Source organism: Monodelphis domestica, chromosome 8 (genome assembly GCF_027887165.1).
Source record: "Monodelphis domestica isolate mMonDom1 chromosome 8, mMonDom1.pri, whole genome shotgun sequence".
Classification (NCBI taxonomy): Eukaryota; Metazoa; Chordata; class Mammalia; order Didelphimorphia; family Didelphidae; genus Monodelphis; species Monodelphis domestica.
The window spans coordinates 33,691,657-33,709,229 of record NC_077234.1 but is presented as its reverse complement, the minus strand read 5'-3'; the positions used below and the strand labels follow the sequence as shown (position 1 = coordinate 33,709,229).

The 17,573-nt window shown below is 40.8% G+C and overlaps 1 protein-coding gene across 4 annotated transcripts in view; it reads left to right on the top strand.

Annotated features, from left to right (window-relative positions):
- PLD1 (phospholipase D1) overlaps window positions 1-17,573 on the top strand; it is a 272,434-nt gene that overhangs the window by 216,129 nt on the left and 38,732 nt on the right. For all 4 annotated transcript variants that reach the window (XM_056807220.1, XM_056807222.1, XM_056807221.1 and 1 more), the window contains one exon: window positions 1,859-1,947. In XM_056807220.1, coding sequence (XP_056663198.1) covers window positions 1,859-1,947 — 89 coding nt within the window. The remainder of the gene's footprint in view (window positions 1-1,858; window positions 1,948-17,573) is intronic.

Below are 17,573 nucleotides of genomic sequence, written 5' to 3'. Positions count from 1 at the left end.
CCTTCAAATTACTTTTATTCAGAAACTACAAAAGTTTCTTAATACTACTAAAGGTAGTGTGGCACAGACATGAAGCTGACCTGAGAGCTGTAAAGAGCTGAATTCAAGTCCTACCTCTAACACACACCGGTTGTGGGATGTCAGGCAAGTCACCTAATTTCTCCAGCTCTGAACAACTCCGCTATCTCATATCCACCTTCTGATTTTGGAGATTGCTTGTCTCATCCTTTAGGATAATGCCACAGGAAGAAAGGATCTGTTTTTGCCATTTTTTCTAGTCCTAATGCTTAGCTCAGTACCTGGTATACAATAGGAGTTTAATAATGAATGGCTAAGAATTGGAGAGAAAGTGCTGATCTGCATCAATAAGGAAGAGCCCTCTTCTGAGAGTTCTCTATGCTCATGAAGCCACAGGGACAACCCCTTGCTGTATCTAATAATAACTCATAATAATAGGGGCAATTAAGTGGCACAATGATTAGAGCACTGGGACTGAAATCAAGATCTGAATTCAAATCTGACCTTAAACACTTACCAGCTGTATGACCCTGGGCAAGTCACTTAGCACTCGTTGCATCATTATCATCATCATCATCATCATCATCATCATCATCACAACAACTGACATTTCATAGCACTATAATTTTGCAGAGAGCTTTACATACTTTGTTCCATTTGGGCCTGATGACAACTAGCTATTATCCCCATTGTACATATAAAGGAACTGAGGCTCAGAGAGATTAAATGACTTGCTCAGGGTCACATAGCTAGTGTTGTAGTGAAAATTTAGGGGAGACTGAGGCATCTGAAATTAGTTTCTCTCTGCAAGGAGTATTATAATTTTTAGAGGTTTATTAGAGATTAAGGATTAAAGAAAATACAGGATAAGAAACATGTGCCTAGGCCAGAGGTCTAGACAAGATAACCTCACATCATGGAAGAGACGCCTCTGCCCCAAAACGGGAGTCCAAAAAAAGAGACCCAAAAACCTTTGCAATCAAGTTAAATCCTTTCTCGATCTCGGCCCAGGTGAGATTACAAGGCATTCTGGGGAAGTGGAGCAAGGGCTTGTGGGGATTGAAGTCCAGAGTTCGAGTCTATTTTTTACACTAGGAAATGTCCAAGTAAGGATTCCAACCCAGGTATTCCTGACGCCAAGTACAGCACTATATTTGCAAAGTGTATAAATATTTTTCAGTCATGTCTGACTTTCTGTGATCCCATTTAGAGTTTTCTTGGCAGAGATATTGGAGTGGTTTGCCATTTCCTTCTCCAAATCATTTTACAGATGAGGAAACTGAGGGAAACAGAGTGAAGTGACTTGCCCAGGATCACATAGCTGAAGTGTCTGAGGCCAGATTTGAACTCAGGAAGATGAATCCTGACTTCAGGTCTCGCACTCTGTTCTATGGTACCACTTAGTCATCCTACAAAGTGATATAGATCATCTGAAGGAACATTTATTCATGAACTCAAAAAATGTTAGAGCTAGAAAGGACCTTAACAATCACCTAATCCAACCCCCTCATGCAACAGAGGAGGGAAATAGATACAGAGAAGGGAAATGTTCTGGCCAGGACAACAGGACAAATTAAGTGGCTAAGTCTTCTAACTCTCAACCCCATGTTCTGACCCATAGCATTACTGCTAAATGAAAGAATCATCATTTCTATAGCGAGCCTTGCTATTGGCCATGCCCTTCTTCCTTCCTCTCTGTCTCCCCTTTCTTTTCTCTTGCCTTCTCTCTCCTCTCTTTCTTGCTTTTTACCTTCCTCTCTGCCCCGCTCATCTCCCTATCCTTTCCCCTATTATTAAGGAACTGAGCAACTTCAGTGATGGTCACATTTGTTTTCTCTAGAACCAGTTCTTTATCAGTTGTGCTGATGACAAAGTTGTCTTCAACAAGATTGGTGACACCATTGCCCAGCGGATACTCAAAGCTCACAGGTAAATCCTCAGCACTGCTTTGGGCTTTGGGGTTATGGGAGACATTCACTTGCCTGCTGTTAAAGATAGTTGGGAAAGTGGCTTCAAATCCTAGCCTCGATGGTTAGGAATGCTTGTGTTCAACATTCTTTCTTTGGCTTCTTCGACCCTGGTCATTGGCTAAGGCTTTCTGAATCCATCTTTGGAGGGAATTCAAATTCCAGCCATCTGGGGGTATTTCTGCTGCTTGTCCAGCATACCCAGCCTTTCCAGGCATGTATCAATGGTGATGGAGAAAAGAAAAAAGTGTGTGGGGAAAATCCCAACCCCAATCCCTGTTATGTTTTCCATTTGGATTCTTCCTCATTCTTGGTCTATTTCCTACAGGCAGTGGCTAATTTCCACCCTCTTTGAAATCATCAAAAAACATTAGTTTGATGGCATCAGGTCATTTGAATAACAGGCACAAGCACACACACATGTATGGGAAAAATTACTCTTGATTAGAGAAGGGGAAAGTGACAGCATCAAAGAGATTCTGACCAATATTTAGACTATGAAGCCTGACTCCTTTCTTCTTAGCTATTATTATGTTGATATATATATATATATAAAGACTACATGCAAGTGTTGTGTTTTTCCCTCTCTGAGCCAGTTACAATGAGAATAAAGTTTTAAGCATTGCCCATCACCACCCTTATCCTCTCCTCTCTGTAATGCTTTTTCATGCCTCGTGATTTTATATAATTTACTCCATTCTATTTCTCCCTTCCCTTTTCTCTCAGTGTAACTCTCTCTTTCAGCTCTTGATTGACTTTTTACATATCTCATTCATATGCATTCATATTATATCATACATATCATTCCATATCATCACATTTACATATACATCATATATCATCATAATCAGCTCACTTTTCCACTCTCTCTGAATGAATTCCTTCTATCCTCTCTACTACAAAGAATAATTTTTGAGAGTTACAGAAATCTTCTTTCCATGTTGACTTATAAGCATTATGACCTTAATAAGTCCCTTAAATTTTCTCTTTCTTATTTACCTTTTTGAGCTTCTCTTGTGTCTCATATCTGAATTTCAGATTTTTTGTTTAGGTCTGACTTATTCCCCAGGAATGCTTGGAATTCTTCTATCTTGTTGAATGTCTGCTTTCCCCTCCCCCCCCAAAAAGAATATACTCAGTTTTGCTGAAAAGGTGTTGTAAATCTAAATCTTTTGCTTTTCTGAATATCTTATTCCATGCCTTTCAATCCTTTAATGTAGATGCTGCTGGGTATTATTTGATCCTGATTGTAGCTCCATGGTATTTTAATGGCTTCTTTCTGGATGTTTGAAGTATTTTCCCCTTGTCTTGGTGGCTCTTGAGTTTAGCTATTACATTCCTAGAAGTTGTCATTTGAGGATTTCTTTCTGGAGGCTATCTGTGAATTCTTTCAATTTCAATTTTATTTTCTTATTGGAGGATCCCTGGGCAGTTATCTTTGATAATTTCTTGTCATATTATGTCCAAGGCTTTTTCATGAGCATGGTTTTCAGGTAGTTCAATAATTCTCAAATTGTCTCTCCTAGATCTATTTTCTAGGTCAGTTGTTTTTTTCAATAAGATAGTTCATGTTTTCCTGTTTTGTTTTGTTTTTTACATTTCTTTGATTCTGCTTTATTGTTTATTGATTTCTCATGAAATCATTAGTTTCTAGATAGTCCATTCTGATTTTTAATAACTGATTTTCCTCTGTTAGTTTTTCGTTGTCCTTTTTCATTTGGCCCATTTCTTCTTACATCACTTTCATTTCTCTTCCCCATTTTTCCTCTGCCCTTCTTAATTGGTTTTTGAAGTCTTTTTTGAGCTCTTCCAGACTCTGAGTCCAATCCATATTTTTCTTTTAGACTTTTCATGTCTTTACTTTCACTGTTCCCTTCTGTGTCTGTATTTTGCTCTTTGTCTCCATAAAAAGTCTTTAGAGTTAGGTGCTTTTTTTGTTGTGGTTTGCTCATTTTTCCTGTCTAATTATAGGTAGGCTCTGTTTTCTGGGAAATTAGGGTACCCTCTTAAATCTCAGTCCTTCCTTGATGTTATTCTCATCTTATTTTCTGAGTTGTTACTAATTTACCAGATGGTCTGAGGGCTGAGAGCTCTCTGAGAGTCCCCTCCCCCTGCTGATTCAATTGACCCTTGAGATGCTGATAGCTTAAAACCTTTCCTCAGGCTTTTAGGTATAAGCTTTTGATCTGACTCTGACTTTGATCAGGTCATGGGCTTATCAAATTCTAGCCCCAGGCTTAGGCTCAAGTTTTTGGTCTCACTGTGTTCTTGATCCAATTAGATACATCCTTGATTGCCCTGTCCTGGAGCTCAGCCCTTAGTTTTGGGCAAAAAGAATGGGTGGGGATCCCCCTGTAAACTGTGTCCTCACCCCAAAGTATGAACTAAAGTCCTCATCCCAAGCCCAGACTGGGATTCCTGGCTTCACTTTGGGCCCACACAAATCAGCCTCCTTAGATCAGATTGCCCTGGAGTAGGATTCTGGACTTCTACACAGGTTTGAAATTTCAAGGTGTGTGAGTTGGTTTGGACCACTACTTTCCCCCAGCAGGATCTCAGGATCTAAATGTTAGCTAGTGCTTATGTTTGGAAACTGTGACAGCTGATGTGGGGTGGGAGGGGTTGAGGGGTGGTGGCTTTCTCTTGGCTTGCTCTTCACTTCTTGCTTGCAGCCTCTTGTTGGCTCTGCTCTCCTCTTGCCCCAGTGCCCCAGATATTGTCTGACTACCTTTTGAATGTTTCTTTTCTTAAAAGTTGTTTCACTGTCTCCTTGTTGGTTCTTTCACTCCTATATTCATTTTGTGGCAATATTTTAATCTTTGTCCGAGAGGATTCTTGTGGTGACATGGAGCTGTTGCTCAAGTTACTCCTCCATATTAGCTCTACCACTGGAAGTCCCCATTTTTGTTTTTTAAATTCAAAATTGTTCATTTATTTTTAGCATTCAGTTTTTTAAAGTTTGAGTTCCAAATTCTCTTTGTACCCATCTCTTCCCCATCCATTGAGAAGACATCCATGTATAAGGTTAATAAATATCTGAAGTCATGTTTGCAACAGGCAATATATCATTCTAAAGAGCTGCCTAAGTCACTAAGTTAAGTGACTTACCTGGGTGACACTGCCTAAGTAGGATCTGAACTCAGCTCTTCCTTTATCTAAGCCCAGTGTGTTATAAGCTATAGGTCATTCTCCTTTGCCATATATAGTAGAGGCTTATTACGTGTTTGTTAAATTGAATTAATGTTGATATCTCCTATTGCATGTGGTCTTTATGTATTAACATCATAATCATGATAAACAGCTAGGATTTATATAGAACCTACTATGTGCCAGGCACAAAGATTGTCTCATTTGATCTCCCTAACAACTCTGGGAGGCAAAAGTTCTTGTTATACCATTTCACAACAGTGGAAATTAATGCAAATAGAAGTTTGGTAATGTGTCCAGGTTCACATGACTATATCTCAGATCACATTTGAACTCAGGTCTTATCTGACTGCAGCTAGGAGCTTGGCAGATAGGTGCACAATCAGTAGACCACTGGGACTAGGGCCTGGAAGACCAGAGTTCAAATCTAGCCTTGGATACTTAGTAGCTGTGTCATCCTGGGTAAATCACTGAACCCTGTTTGCCTCAGTTTCCTCACTTGTAAAATGATCTGGAGAAGGAAATAGCAAATTGCTCTAGTATCTTTGCTAAGACAACCCCAAATGGGTGTGGGATAATTTACATTTGTTGCTGTTGTTCAGGCAAATCTGACTCTTCATGACTCCTTCCAAGGGTTTCTTGGCAAAGGTATTAGAGTGGTTTGCCATTTCTTTCTCTAGCTCATTTTAAAAATGAAGAAAACTGAGGCAAACAGGGTACAGTGACTTGCCTAGGTTCACCCAGCTGGTAAGTGTCTGTGGCCAGATTTGAACTCAAGAAGTCTCCTCTTCCTGACTCCAGACCCAGTGTTCTATCCTCTGCACCACCTAATTACTCTTCTACATCTCAGGAAAGTTTATTCCCTTTCTTCTAGCTCTGCTGTATTTCAGAGATGCTGAAATTGCTTCTATTACATTTGTGGAACACATTTGGTAAAGGAGAAACACTGAGGTTTTTCTTGGAGTCAAAGCAAAAAAAAAAATCACAGGAATTACATAAATTGCAAACTATGTGCATTGGGGCTGACACACAGCAAATGTTCTGGGTCTGAGAACAGCTCGTGTCACATGTCACACCCATCAGAAATAAGTCAGGGACTTTGTATCCTGGAAGATATGTGCCAAAAAGCATGTGATAGATTTCTTTGGGGCTATAGAGATTGTTTATTTTGCATAGTAATTCCCTAGGTAGCACAGTAGATAGAGCTCCAGGTCTGGAGTCAGGAGGACCTGGGTTCAAATGTGACCTGAGACACTAATCGCCATAGTGTCCTGGGCAAGTCACTTATCCCAGATTGCCTAGCCTTGCTGCTCTTCTGTTTTAGAATTCACACCAAGACAGAAAATAAGTTAAAAATATTTTTTTAAATGATAATAGCCAATTTTATCTGTCATTATTGCTCTGAGGATATGTATCCCAAATTTGACTAAAAAAGATGAGGCTTAAGCCCTGGAGCAGTACTGTGTCACCCCCTCAGGATCATAGAGGTACCCCTGAGGAGCAGAGAGTAATTGTCTCATGGCATACACTTGAGCCCCCACCAGTGTATTCTCCTCCAATATTATTAATTGAGAATCACTTTAGTTACTCAGTCATAAGTAATTTTTAGAAAAAGGTATTTCCTTAGGTAGTACAATAAAATGAGTTGATGTAGACACCCCTCAATAAAGACTCTGACACTCTCCCACAAGCCAGATTCTGAGAGAAACCAGCCAATCGGAGGAAGAGGCTTAAGAGGTAGTTTTTGTTCAGTTGTTTTCAGTCACCTCTAGCTCTTTGTGACCCTATTTGGTGCTTCTTGGCAAAGATGCTAGAATGGTTTGCCATTTCCTTTTCTAGCTCATGTTACAGATGAAGAAACTGAGGCAAATAGTAAGGTTAAGAGACTTGCTCAAGATCACACGGCTAGTGTCTGAGGCCAGATTTCAACTCAGGAAGATGAATCTTCCAAATTCATTATTTTTAACATTCTTCGCCCCCCTCCTAAATTTTAAGTTACAGATTCTCTCCATTCCCCCAGGCTCTCCATCACCCACTGAGAAGGCAATCAACATGATACCAGTTATACATGTGAAATCATGCAAAACATATCTCCATATTAGCCTTGTTGCAAAAACAAAAAACAAAAAAAAAAACTAAGAAAAGTATAATTCAGTCTTCATTCAGAGCCCATCCGTTCTTCCTCTGGTGGTGGATGCCATTTTTCATCATGAGTCCTTTGGAATTGTCTTGCATAATAATAGCTAAGTCATTCAGAGTTTATCATCAAACAGTATTATGATTACAGTGTGCAATATTTTTTTGGTTCTGCTTGTTTTGCTTTGCATCCACTCATGTAAGTCTTCCCAGGTTATTGGAAACCTCCATGATTTTCATTTCTTATAGCAAATCCTGGTGGTTATTATGATTTATCATTTTATTTTTGTGATTTGTAATTGTATTTTTATGATTTTTATTTTTGGTTCATGATTTTATTATTATGATTCTGTGATCCTAAATGTTAGATTGAATTGAACTGAACAGGGATGCCATGACTTTAAAAGGTTCTCTTCCCTCCCTCCTGCACAAATAGTGCATTTCTCTAACTCTGACCAGGGTTGCCCCCTTGGGCTTTCCTCAGCTCTCCTCCTTCCAGTTGGTCAATTTTCAACCTCTCCCTTCCCACCAATGACAATCATCCCCTTCAGTAACATTGACTCTTCAGTGGTATTCCTCAAGCTGGAGGATGAACTTGAGTTTGGGCCTTCCTTTAGTTCTGCCCAACAAGCAGAGGCACTTAAAGACCTGGCAAGACTTTAAATTCAAAACAAAACAGAACAAAACAACAACAAAAAGCCCAGTTTTCATGGCAGCTGTACCTTAGTCTTCTTATCAGACCGCAATGAGGCATTATGGTACCTAGGGTGAGAAGTACCGGGTTGGGGAACAAGGACATGTCTGTATGTGTAAGTGTGTGTGTGTGTTCACACAGGTGTGTGTCTAAGGAAGATGAAACACACTGTACAACTCGGTGACTCTTTGTAAGCACTTATTGTGTAGTCAGCCTTTGAAGGGCTTCTGAGGATCCTCCCAGGGCTGCTATTTGGGGAAAAGAGAGCTTGCCTGCACCTGTTTCTTAGGTGATAAGCCAGTGAATGGTAGGAAGCCATTCATCGGGGGCATTATCATCAGGGAATTGGCACACACAGACAAAATGCAAAGAGGTGAGTTTCAGGGGAAGGTGATCCATGCGCTACTATTCTACTGGCTACTATAGTAGGTGATGTCTTTATAATGCCATGTGGGCAGTTTATAAAGGGCTTAATTTATACTCTCTCATTTGGTCCTTCAATTCAACAAACATCCATTCGGCACCTATATGGCACCATTGTGCTGACTCTGTGGGAGAGGGAGCTCTTATTAGCCTTATTTGACTTATGAGGAAACTGGAGAGCAGAGGAGGGGGAAGGGATGTGACCCCGATCACACAGCTAATGAGTGTCTAAGGCAAGAGGACTTCCTTGGCTAGACAGACTCATCAGGCACACAATCATACATCAAGAAATGGCAGCCAGCTTGGAGATGAGCTCAACTCCCCCGTTTCCAATGAGCAAACTGAGGCTTGTAAAGAGAGAATGACTTGTAAACAGGCTTAGAGTCATAGGATTATAGATTGGGACCTTTTATTGATGAGGAAACTGAAGTCAGGAGGTGAAGTGCCTGCCTCAGATTTTCATAGATTGTAGGTAGCAAGGATAGGATTCAAGCTCTGGTCTTCTGACCTGCATCCAGAGTATATAGGCTCAGCTGGACCGTTATTGCTGTTTAGTAGTCTCTCTGTCTGTCTGTCTGTCTCTCCTCCCTCCTCCCTCCCCCCATGTCCTTACTTAACTGAACACTTGTTCCATTGCTTTTGGTTTTCTTTTTTCCTCCAATGGGTGGAAGAAGAGTTAGATTTTTTTCTTAATTAAATCCATGCTGATCTTAGGATGTGTCCTGAATATATATATATATATATATATATATATATATATATATATATATATATATATATATATATATATATATATATACATACATACACAAAATATATATATATATAAATATATACATATATATATATTTTTTTTTTACTTGACAGCTAGGTGATAGAGTGGATAGAGCACTGGGCTTGCAGTCAAAAAGACCAAGTTCAAATTTGACCCCAAATACCTACTAGTTATATGAGACAGAGCAAGTCATTTCATCTCTGTCTCAGTTTCCTCATCTGTAAAATGGGGATAATAATAGCACCTACCTCCAAGGGATGTTATGAGGATCTAATTAGATTTTAATTGTAAAGTGCTTGGCAAGATGCCTGGCATATAGTAGTTGCCATATAACTGTTAGTTCATTATTATTTAGGAAGAAAAGAAAGGAGAGAGGCAGGGAAGGGTAGAGAGAAATAGGAGAAGGAGAGAGAGGGAAGGAAGGAAGGAAGGAAGGAAGGAAGGAAGGAAGGAAGGAAGGAAGGAAGGAAGGAAGGAAGGAAGGAAGGAAGGAAGGAAGGAAGGAAGGAAGGAAGGAAGGAAGGAAGGAAGGAAGGAAGGAAAGAAGGAAAGGATTTGGAGGAGGGAGGGAAGATGAGAAAGAGAAAGGAAAAAGGAGGCAGGGAAGAATAGAGACAGGGAAGGAAGAGAGGGAGTAAGGAGGAAAAGGAGGGAAAGAGAAGGAAGGGAGGGAGAGAGGAAGAGGAAAGAAGAGAGAATAGACATTGGAGGGAGGGGAGTGAAGGAAGAGAAGAAAGAAGGATGGATTTACATTCCCTACCTTCCTTATTCCTCCTTCCACTCCCCCCTCCAGTGTTTTCCTCTTTGAGAGTTCCTAAAGAGTTCCTGCATTTTCTGAAAGCACATCCATTAAACATCAACTAAATTTGAGAGAAGGACATGAGATGTTTGGCAATAATGGACCCCCAGAAGCCTGTAAGGTAGAGACAAGCTTGTGTTTTCAAAGCAAACAAGAAATGAATGTCTTGCGGTTGCCTGTAGACGATGACTTCTTGTTCCTTGCCTGCACACTATAATTACTGTAGCCTGTTATTTGCATCAGTGTGTGGGTACCCAGTGGAGAGGACATGTCAAGTATGTTTTAGAATTTTAAACTGCAGTTGTAATAGAATGACTAGAAAGCTGGTTTTAATTCCACACTCCGCCCCAGAGAGAAGCATCTAAGTCAGTCATTTCCCATTGCTGAGGTCTGGGTTTGACAGAAACAAAATGCTTTTTTGTAGACTCCATCCCTGAGCATACGTCTGGAAAGTGGACAGGCAGAAGGCTCCTATTGTCAGTCAATGTCATTGATTAGACATTTACTGTATGCCAGGTTCTGTGCTAAGTGCTGGGCATGCAAAGAAAGACAAAGACACAATCCCCGCCATTGTGAGGGCTCACTTTCCAGAAGGGGAGACAAGGCACACAACTGTATAAACAGAAGACAGCATAATCATAGGTTTTAATTATAGATTTTATTTTTTAATCATAAAAATCTCCACGATATTATTCAGGTTTATTTGCATTGAAAACAGAAAAATAGAAAGATCCAGTTCAGCATGCATTTATGGTGTGCCTCTGAGAACCTGGGGAAATAAAGAGAAAAAATAAACTAACCCCTGCCCTCAAGGAGCTCACAGTCTACCAAGAGAAAACTCGACCAGATAAATACACACCAAATAGAGAGAGTAAATGCAAACTCGTTTGGGGGTGGGAAGGGAACAGAGACATCAAAGCAATATTCTCCTGACTCTGACACTTAGCACTGTGCCCTGGGGTGAGGAGGAAAGAGAATAAGCATTTATTAAGTACCTGCTGTGTGCTAGACAGCTAGGTGACACAGTGGGTAGAGTGCTGGGTGATTAACTACAATTACCTAAAGGAGAAAAATAGAAATATAAAATACTAAAGAGAATAGCATTAAAGAGCCATTTACTTAATCTGGTAGAAGCATTGGTACATCAGAGCCAGGAAAATTCAATTCAATAATTCAACAAATGTTCATTAAAGACCTTCTACTTGCAGGGCCATAGATAGCTACGTGGCACAGTGGATAGAACACCATGTCTAGATCCCAGGTCAAATTCAACTTAGATACTTCCTAACTGTGAGACCCTAGGCAAGTCATTTAACCCTGTTTGCCTCAGTTTCCTCATCTGTAAAATGAGCTGAAGAAGGAAATGGCAAACCACTCAAGTATCTTTACTGTGTGACCCTGGTCAAGTCACTTCACCCTGTTGGCCTCCGTTTCCTCATCTGTAAAATGAGCTGGAAAGGGAAATGGCAAACCATCCTATTATCTTTGCCAAGAAAACCCCAAATAAGGTTAGGAAGAGCCAAAATTATTGAACAGCATGTGCCAGGCACTGTGCTAAGTGCTTTGCAATTATTTTCTCATTTAATTATCGACACATTCCTTAAACATCATCTTGCTAGACCTTAGCATCCTTGTTGATAAAATGAAGAGTTGACCTCTCAAGTTCCCTCTAGTTCTAGATTTATAGAACTAATAAGAAGGACTCCTTCCAAGAGGTCAGCCCTAAGCTGCACTTTGAAAGAAGCCAGGCATTCTGGGAAGCACCAATGAAGAGGGAATGTGCAAAGACATGAAGATGGGAGATGGAGCCCAGTAACCTGTAAGGTCTCTTCCAAATCTATGAGTCTGTTTTTCCTATGACCTGATTTTGAAAATTTTTCATGAATTTATGCACCTCTGGGAGAAGAGCCTTCTGATAGCAGAAAGCACAGTGGCTCCCCTCTTGCTGTTTAAAATGATTATGCCACGTGACCCAAAACAATAAAAGAAAAAAGAAAAACCAGAATTCCTCTTTCCTTTTACTGCCGCTACAGCACCATCTCCAAACTTCAAGGCATATTTCAGGCTCAGCTCAATTGAACAACTGGACATTTTGCCTTGAATCTAGAAAGTTGTTTTTGACACAACCATCCCCAAGACTTCCTGCACCTGGCTAAAACGACTGTCAAAGTCCTGGCTTCTGGGTGATTCTTATCTAAGGAGTCTCGCTCCCGTCCCTTCCTTCTGTCGCAATATCCACACACCAAGTTCCACCTTTCTTTCACCAAGTCTTCCTGCGATTACAACTTTAGGACAATCGCATCATTCAGCAAACCCAGTGAGAAGCTGTATGAGTCAGGAGTGGCACAGTTCAAGGCTGGTCCTTGCCACCATCATAAAAGCCAAGCAGCTACTAAAATTCTGGATCTTGGGAAACAGAAAACACTGGGGTGGGGGGGGGAAAGGGGGGGAATCTAGCGCAAAAGGATAAGACAGCAGAACATCCTAATCATGGTTGTTAGTGTGCTGTCCCTCTCCAAATGGCCTATGTATTTCTCCATGGACCTCATGGTGCCCTCCTAGGGAGAATGTCATCTCCCTGAGGGCAGAAATGGCTGCATTTTTGCTTTGGGGTCTCCACGACCCAGCACAGCACTCTGGACAGAGCTATAGCATCACAAGTGTCTGTGGAATTGTCTGATGGCTATTTCTTATTGTGATTTTTGTCTGGGTTTATCGCTTTGCCTTCTAGAAGGACAAGCAGCAAAGAGAACTTATTGATGATTGAAATTCAGCTTCAGGCCAGTACCATTCTGCAGACATTCTCCCTATTGTGAGCCAGGCAGGAGGCTTGGGGCTGGGAGTACGAAGACAGGCAGAAAACAGTCCCTGCCCTCAAGGAGCCTCCATTTTATTGGCAGGATGTAACATCACTAAAAACTAGAGAAAATAACTTCAAGAGGGATAAACTGAGCTAACCTTTACAATACCTTCTAGACTTTAAAGAGACATAAATGTTATTAATAGGCGAGAGAGTACTAACAATTGCAGGGGGGATCAGGAAAGTCTCTTAGAGAGGGGATGGGATCTAAACTATAGTTTGAAGAAAGCTAGGGATTCTCCAGGGTGAAGGAGATGAGGGAGGAGGGATCTATGCAAAGGTAGTAAGATGATAAATGGAATGTTGTATATTATGAACAGCTTACATACCAGTTTAATTAGAAAGCAGAGTCAGGGCAACTAGGTGCCTCAGTGAATAGAAAGCCAGGCTGGATTCAAATGCGACCTCAGATTTCCTGGCTATGGGACCCTGGGTGAGTCACTTTACCCCAATTACCTAGTCCTTACCACTCTTCTGCCTTGGAAGCAATATTGATTCTATGACAGAAGGGAAAGGGGAAGGAAGGAAGGAAGGAAGGAAGGAAGGAAGGAAGGAAGGAAGGAAGGAAGGAAGGAAGGAAGGAAGGAAGGAAGGAAGGAAGGAAGGAAGGAAGGAAGGAAGGAAGAGAAAGGAAGAAAGAGAAAAAGAAAGAAAGAGGGAGGAAAAAGGAGGAAAGGAAGTCGGAAGGAAGGAAGAAACAAAGAAAGAAAAAGAAAAGGAGGAAGGGAGGAGGGAAGGAACGAAGTCAGAAAGGAAGGAAGGAAGAAAGAGAGAAAGAAAGAAAGAGAAAGAGAGAAAAAGAAAGAAAGAGGGAGGAAGAGAGGAGGAAAGGAAGTCAAAAGGAAGGAAGAAACAAAGAAAGAAAAAGAAAAGGAGGAAGGGAGGAGGGAAGAAAGAAAGAAAGAAAGAAAGAAAGAAAGAAAGAAAGAAAGAAAGAAAGAAAGAAAGAAAGAAAGAAAGAAAGAAAGAAAGAAAGAAAGAAAGAAAGAAAGAAAGAAAGAAGGAAAGAAGGAAAAGAAGAGGGAAGGAAGTCATGAAGGAAGAAACAAAGAAAGAAAAAAGGTGAAAGGAAGGGAGGAAAAAAGAGAAAAGGAGGGAGGGAAGAAGGAAGACAGGAAGGAAGGAAGGAAGGAAGGAAGGAAGGAAGGAAGGAAGGAAGGAAGGAAGGAAGGAAGGAAGGAAGGAAGAAAAGGAAGGAAGGAAGGAAGGAAGGAAGGAAGGAAGGAAGGAAGGAAGGAAGGAAGGAAAGAAGGAAGGAAGGAAGGAAGGAAGGAAGGAAGGAAGGAAGGAAGACAGGAAGGAAGGAATACAGGAAGGAAGACAGGAAGACAGGAAGGAAGGAAGGAAGGAAGAGAGCAGAGTCCAGGAATGAATATTACTTTATAAGACTGCTAAGTCATATAGAAACTAAATTGTGAAGAGTTTTATAGATCATTTGAGCCCAATAGAAGATTCGCTACTTTAGCTAAGGGAACTTCTGGTGCTTTCTAAGGAGGAGAGTGTCATGGCCAGATTTGAGTCTGAAGAATATCAGCAACATCAAGAGGATGGGTTGGAGAGGGAAGAATCCAGAAGCTTTCCCTGCAGAGACTAGGAATTGATATCCTCACGTTGAAAGCCCTCCCACAAGTAGCTTTAGGTTTTATGGAGCTCAGCTCAGCTGTTGAAATGAGGAAGAATCTTCTCTAGGTGGCTGGCTTTGGCCATGGGCCCTAGAAAGAGAGGTGAGCACTCAGGAGAGCATGTAATATTCTTGACGACAGGGACTTTTCATTTTTGCCTTCAGATCTTTAATGACTAACCCATTACTTGCCACTTTCTTTCTGGATCTCTGATTTTTTAAAATTAAATTTATTTTTCCAATTAACAAACATTTCATTTCTTTCCCTTCTACTTCCACCTTTGAACAAAAAGAAAAAAGTATGCCCTTATAACAAACTTGTATAGGTAAGCAAGTTCCTACATGAGACATGCCCCAAAACATGACTGGTTTTACATCTTTGAGGAACTGTGATCCAATTTGAGGAATTCCCTGTTTTGAAAATGCTCTGCATTGATATAGATAGTAATTAATGTCTCAGTCTTTTCTGTGCCATTAAAGTTAAGTGACTTGCCCAAGGTCATACCATTCATTCCAGAATCCAGGATGCCCTGCCAGGTTTCCTCTTTTTAAGGCCAGCGACCCTCTGTCTCCACCACACCATGGTAGGTGCTTTCCTACAAATCTACAGGTGCAGGTCTTCATTCCCCTTAATATTTGATCATGTCAGAAAATCTGGCCATTCGTGAGATATCTTGAGATAATCACTTGGAACGGTGATTATTGAGTTAAAATTTTATCTGGGCTGCTAACTGGTAGACACATTTAAAAATGTATTAGGCAATCCTCCTTCCCTCCTCTTCCACCCTCCTTCCCTCTCTTCTGTTTATCATTTAGAGGCATGAGTCATTTTTTCTGTAGTTCCTAGGCAGAAAATTTTGCAATGGTTCGAATGTTTTTCAGCCCAAACTGTGCTTGCCATCTAGTGGTGAGTTCTGGGCATTACAAGATCCAGCTTTAAGCCTTCCCATGGAAAGCTGCCCAGATTCTGGGAGAAAAATTCAAGCTGCCTGTGGCCCCACTGGGAGCAAGACCTTGACCATGCTCTGGAAAAACAAGCTTGAGCAGCTCCGGAAAGGAGTTGAACTTGCAAAGGCGGTGATGCATGAGCCCCAAGACACAAGGCACCTCCCAAGAGATCTCTGTCTTGAAGCAAAGAAGCCATCAATAATATAGTGATTGGGGCAGCCAGATGACTCAGTGGCTAGAGAGATAAGCCTCAAGATGGGAGGTTCTGGGTTCAATTCTGACCTCTGATGCTTTCTGGCTATGTGGCCCTAAGCCTAACCTGTAACAGCTCACCTACCTTGGAACAGATACTGGGCATCCATGCAAAAAAGCAAGAATTAATAATAATAATAATAATAATAATAATAATAATAATAATAATAATAATAATAATAATAATAATATTGTATTATTACCAATTTAAAATATTAATGATTAATAATAATAATAGAAATTGATTACATTCAGAAAGAGTTGGGAGGAGTTTGAATTTTATTCTAGAGACAATAGGAAACCACAGGAATTGGGGAGAAGGGGTAGATTGCATACTCAGCCCTCTGCTCTTGGACTGGTAGCTGGATGAATAAGGGAGTGGGGAGGAGAGAGTGGAGTCAGAGAAACCATTTAGGAGGTCATTGTCTCCTGTAGAGGAGGGAACAGTGTCATCATCCTGCTCACTCCACCCCAGTTTTCCAGATGAAGAAACTAAGGCAAACTGAGACTAAATGCCTTGCCCAAAGTCACACCATGAATAAGTGTCTTGAGGAAGATTTGAAGTGAGATCTCCTGACCTCAATTCAATTGACCACACAACCTCCTACAAATCCTCAATCATTGGTTTTTGCCAATATAAGGATGCAAGAGAAATTCAATCAAATTCAACCACTGTTAAGAAGTTTATTATGTGCAAGGAACCATGCTGGAATTACAAAATTACAAAAAGAAAACAAACAAACCAACAAACAAAGAAACCAACAGTGCCTGCCCTCAGTGAGTTTGCATTCTGCTGATAGATTCTCCCTCTCTCTCTCTCTCTCTCTCTTTCTCTCTCTCTCTCTCTCTCTCTCTCTCTCTCTCTCTCTCTCCTCTCTCTCTCTCTCTCTCTCTGTTCTCTCTCTCCTTTCTCTCTGTTCTCTCTCTGTGTTCTCTTTCTCTGTTCTCTTTCTCTCAGTTCTCTATTCTCTCTCTTTGTTCTCTCTGTTCTCTCTATTCTCTTTGTTCTCTGTTCTGTCTTTGTTCTCTCTCTATTCTCACTCTCTCTCTGCCTCTCTCTGTTCTCTCTCTCCTCTCTTTCTCCCCCATCTCTTCTCTCCCTCTCTCCTCTTTTCTCTGCAGCTCACTCTTCTCTTTCTTCTCTATGTCTCTGTTACTGCCTCTCTCTGAATATGTATATACACACACAATACATATATGCAGGCATATGTATGTGTGTGTATGTGTTTTGTACCAGGAAGTAGATAAAAAATAGATAATAACTTTGAGGATGGAAAGAACACTGATCTCTAGGGTTCAGTGGACTTGGTAAAGGCTCCCAATAAAAGGTGATAAATACTTCAACTGAGATAAGAAGGAAGCTAAGGATTTTAGAAGGCAGAAGGGAGGAGGAAATGCACTGTAGGCATATTGTAGAGCCCAGGCAAAGGCTTGGGGATAGAAAAAAGAGAATTGCTCAGATTATAAATGATTATAAATGGATCTGATCTGCTCTCATGAGCCACTGGATGGATGGTACAGTGGTGAGAGCATTAGACCTAACCAGAGTCAGGAAGATCTTAGTTCAAATGCAACCTCAGATACTTCAAGTAACTAATTTCTGTCTGCCTCAGTTTCCTCCTCTGTAAAATGTGGATTTTATTAGCACCTTACTCCCAGGGTTGTTGCAAGGATCATATGAGATAAGCAAAGCACCTAAGAGTCCCTGGCACTGATTAGGCATATAATAAATGCTTTCTGTGTGACCTTGGGCAAGTCACTTAACCTCCACTGCCCAGCCCCTACTGCTCTTCTGCCTTAGAACCAAAACATAATATTGATTCTAAGACAAGGCAAGGGTTTTTTTAAATAAATAAATGAATAAATGAGTGTTTCCTTCCTTTCTCCTGGACTACTGATTTTTCTGCCCCCATCTGGAAGGGAGGGTTTAAGG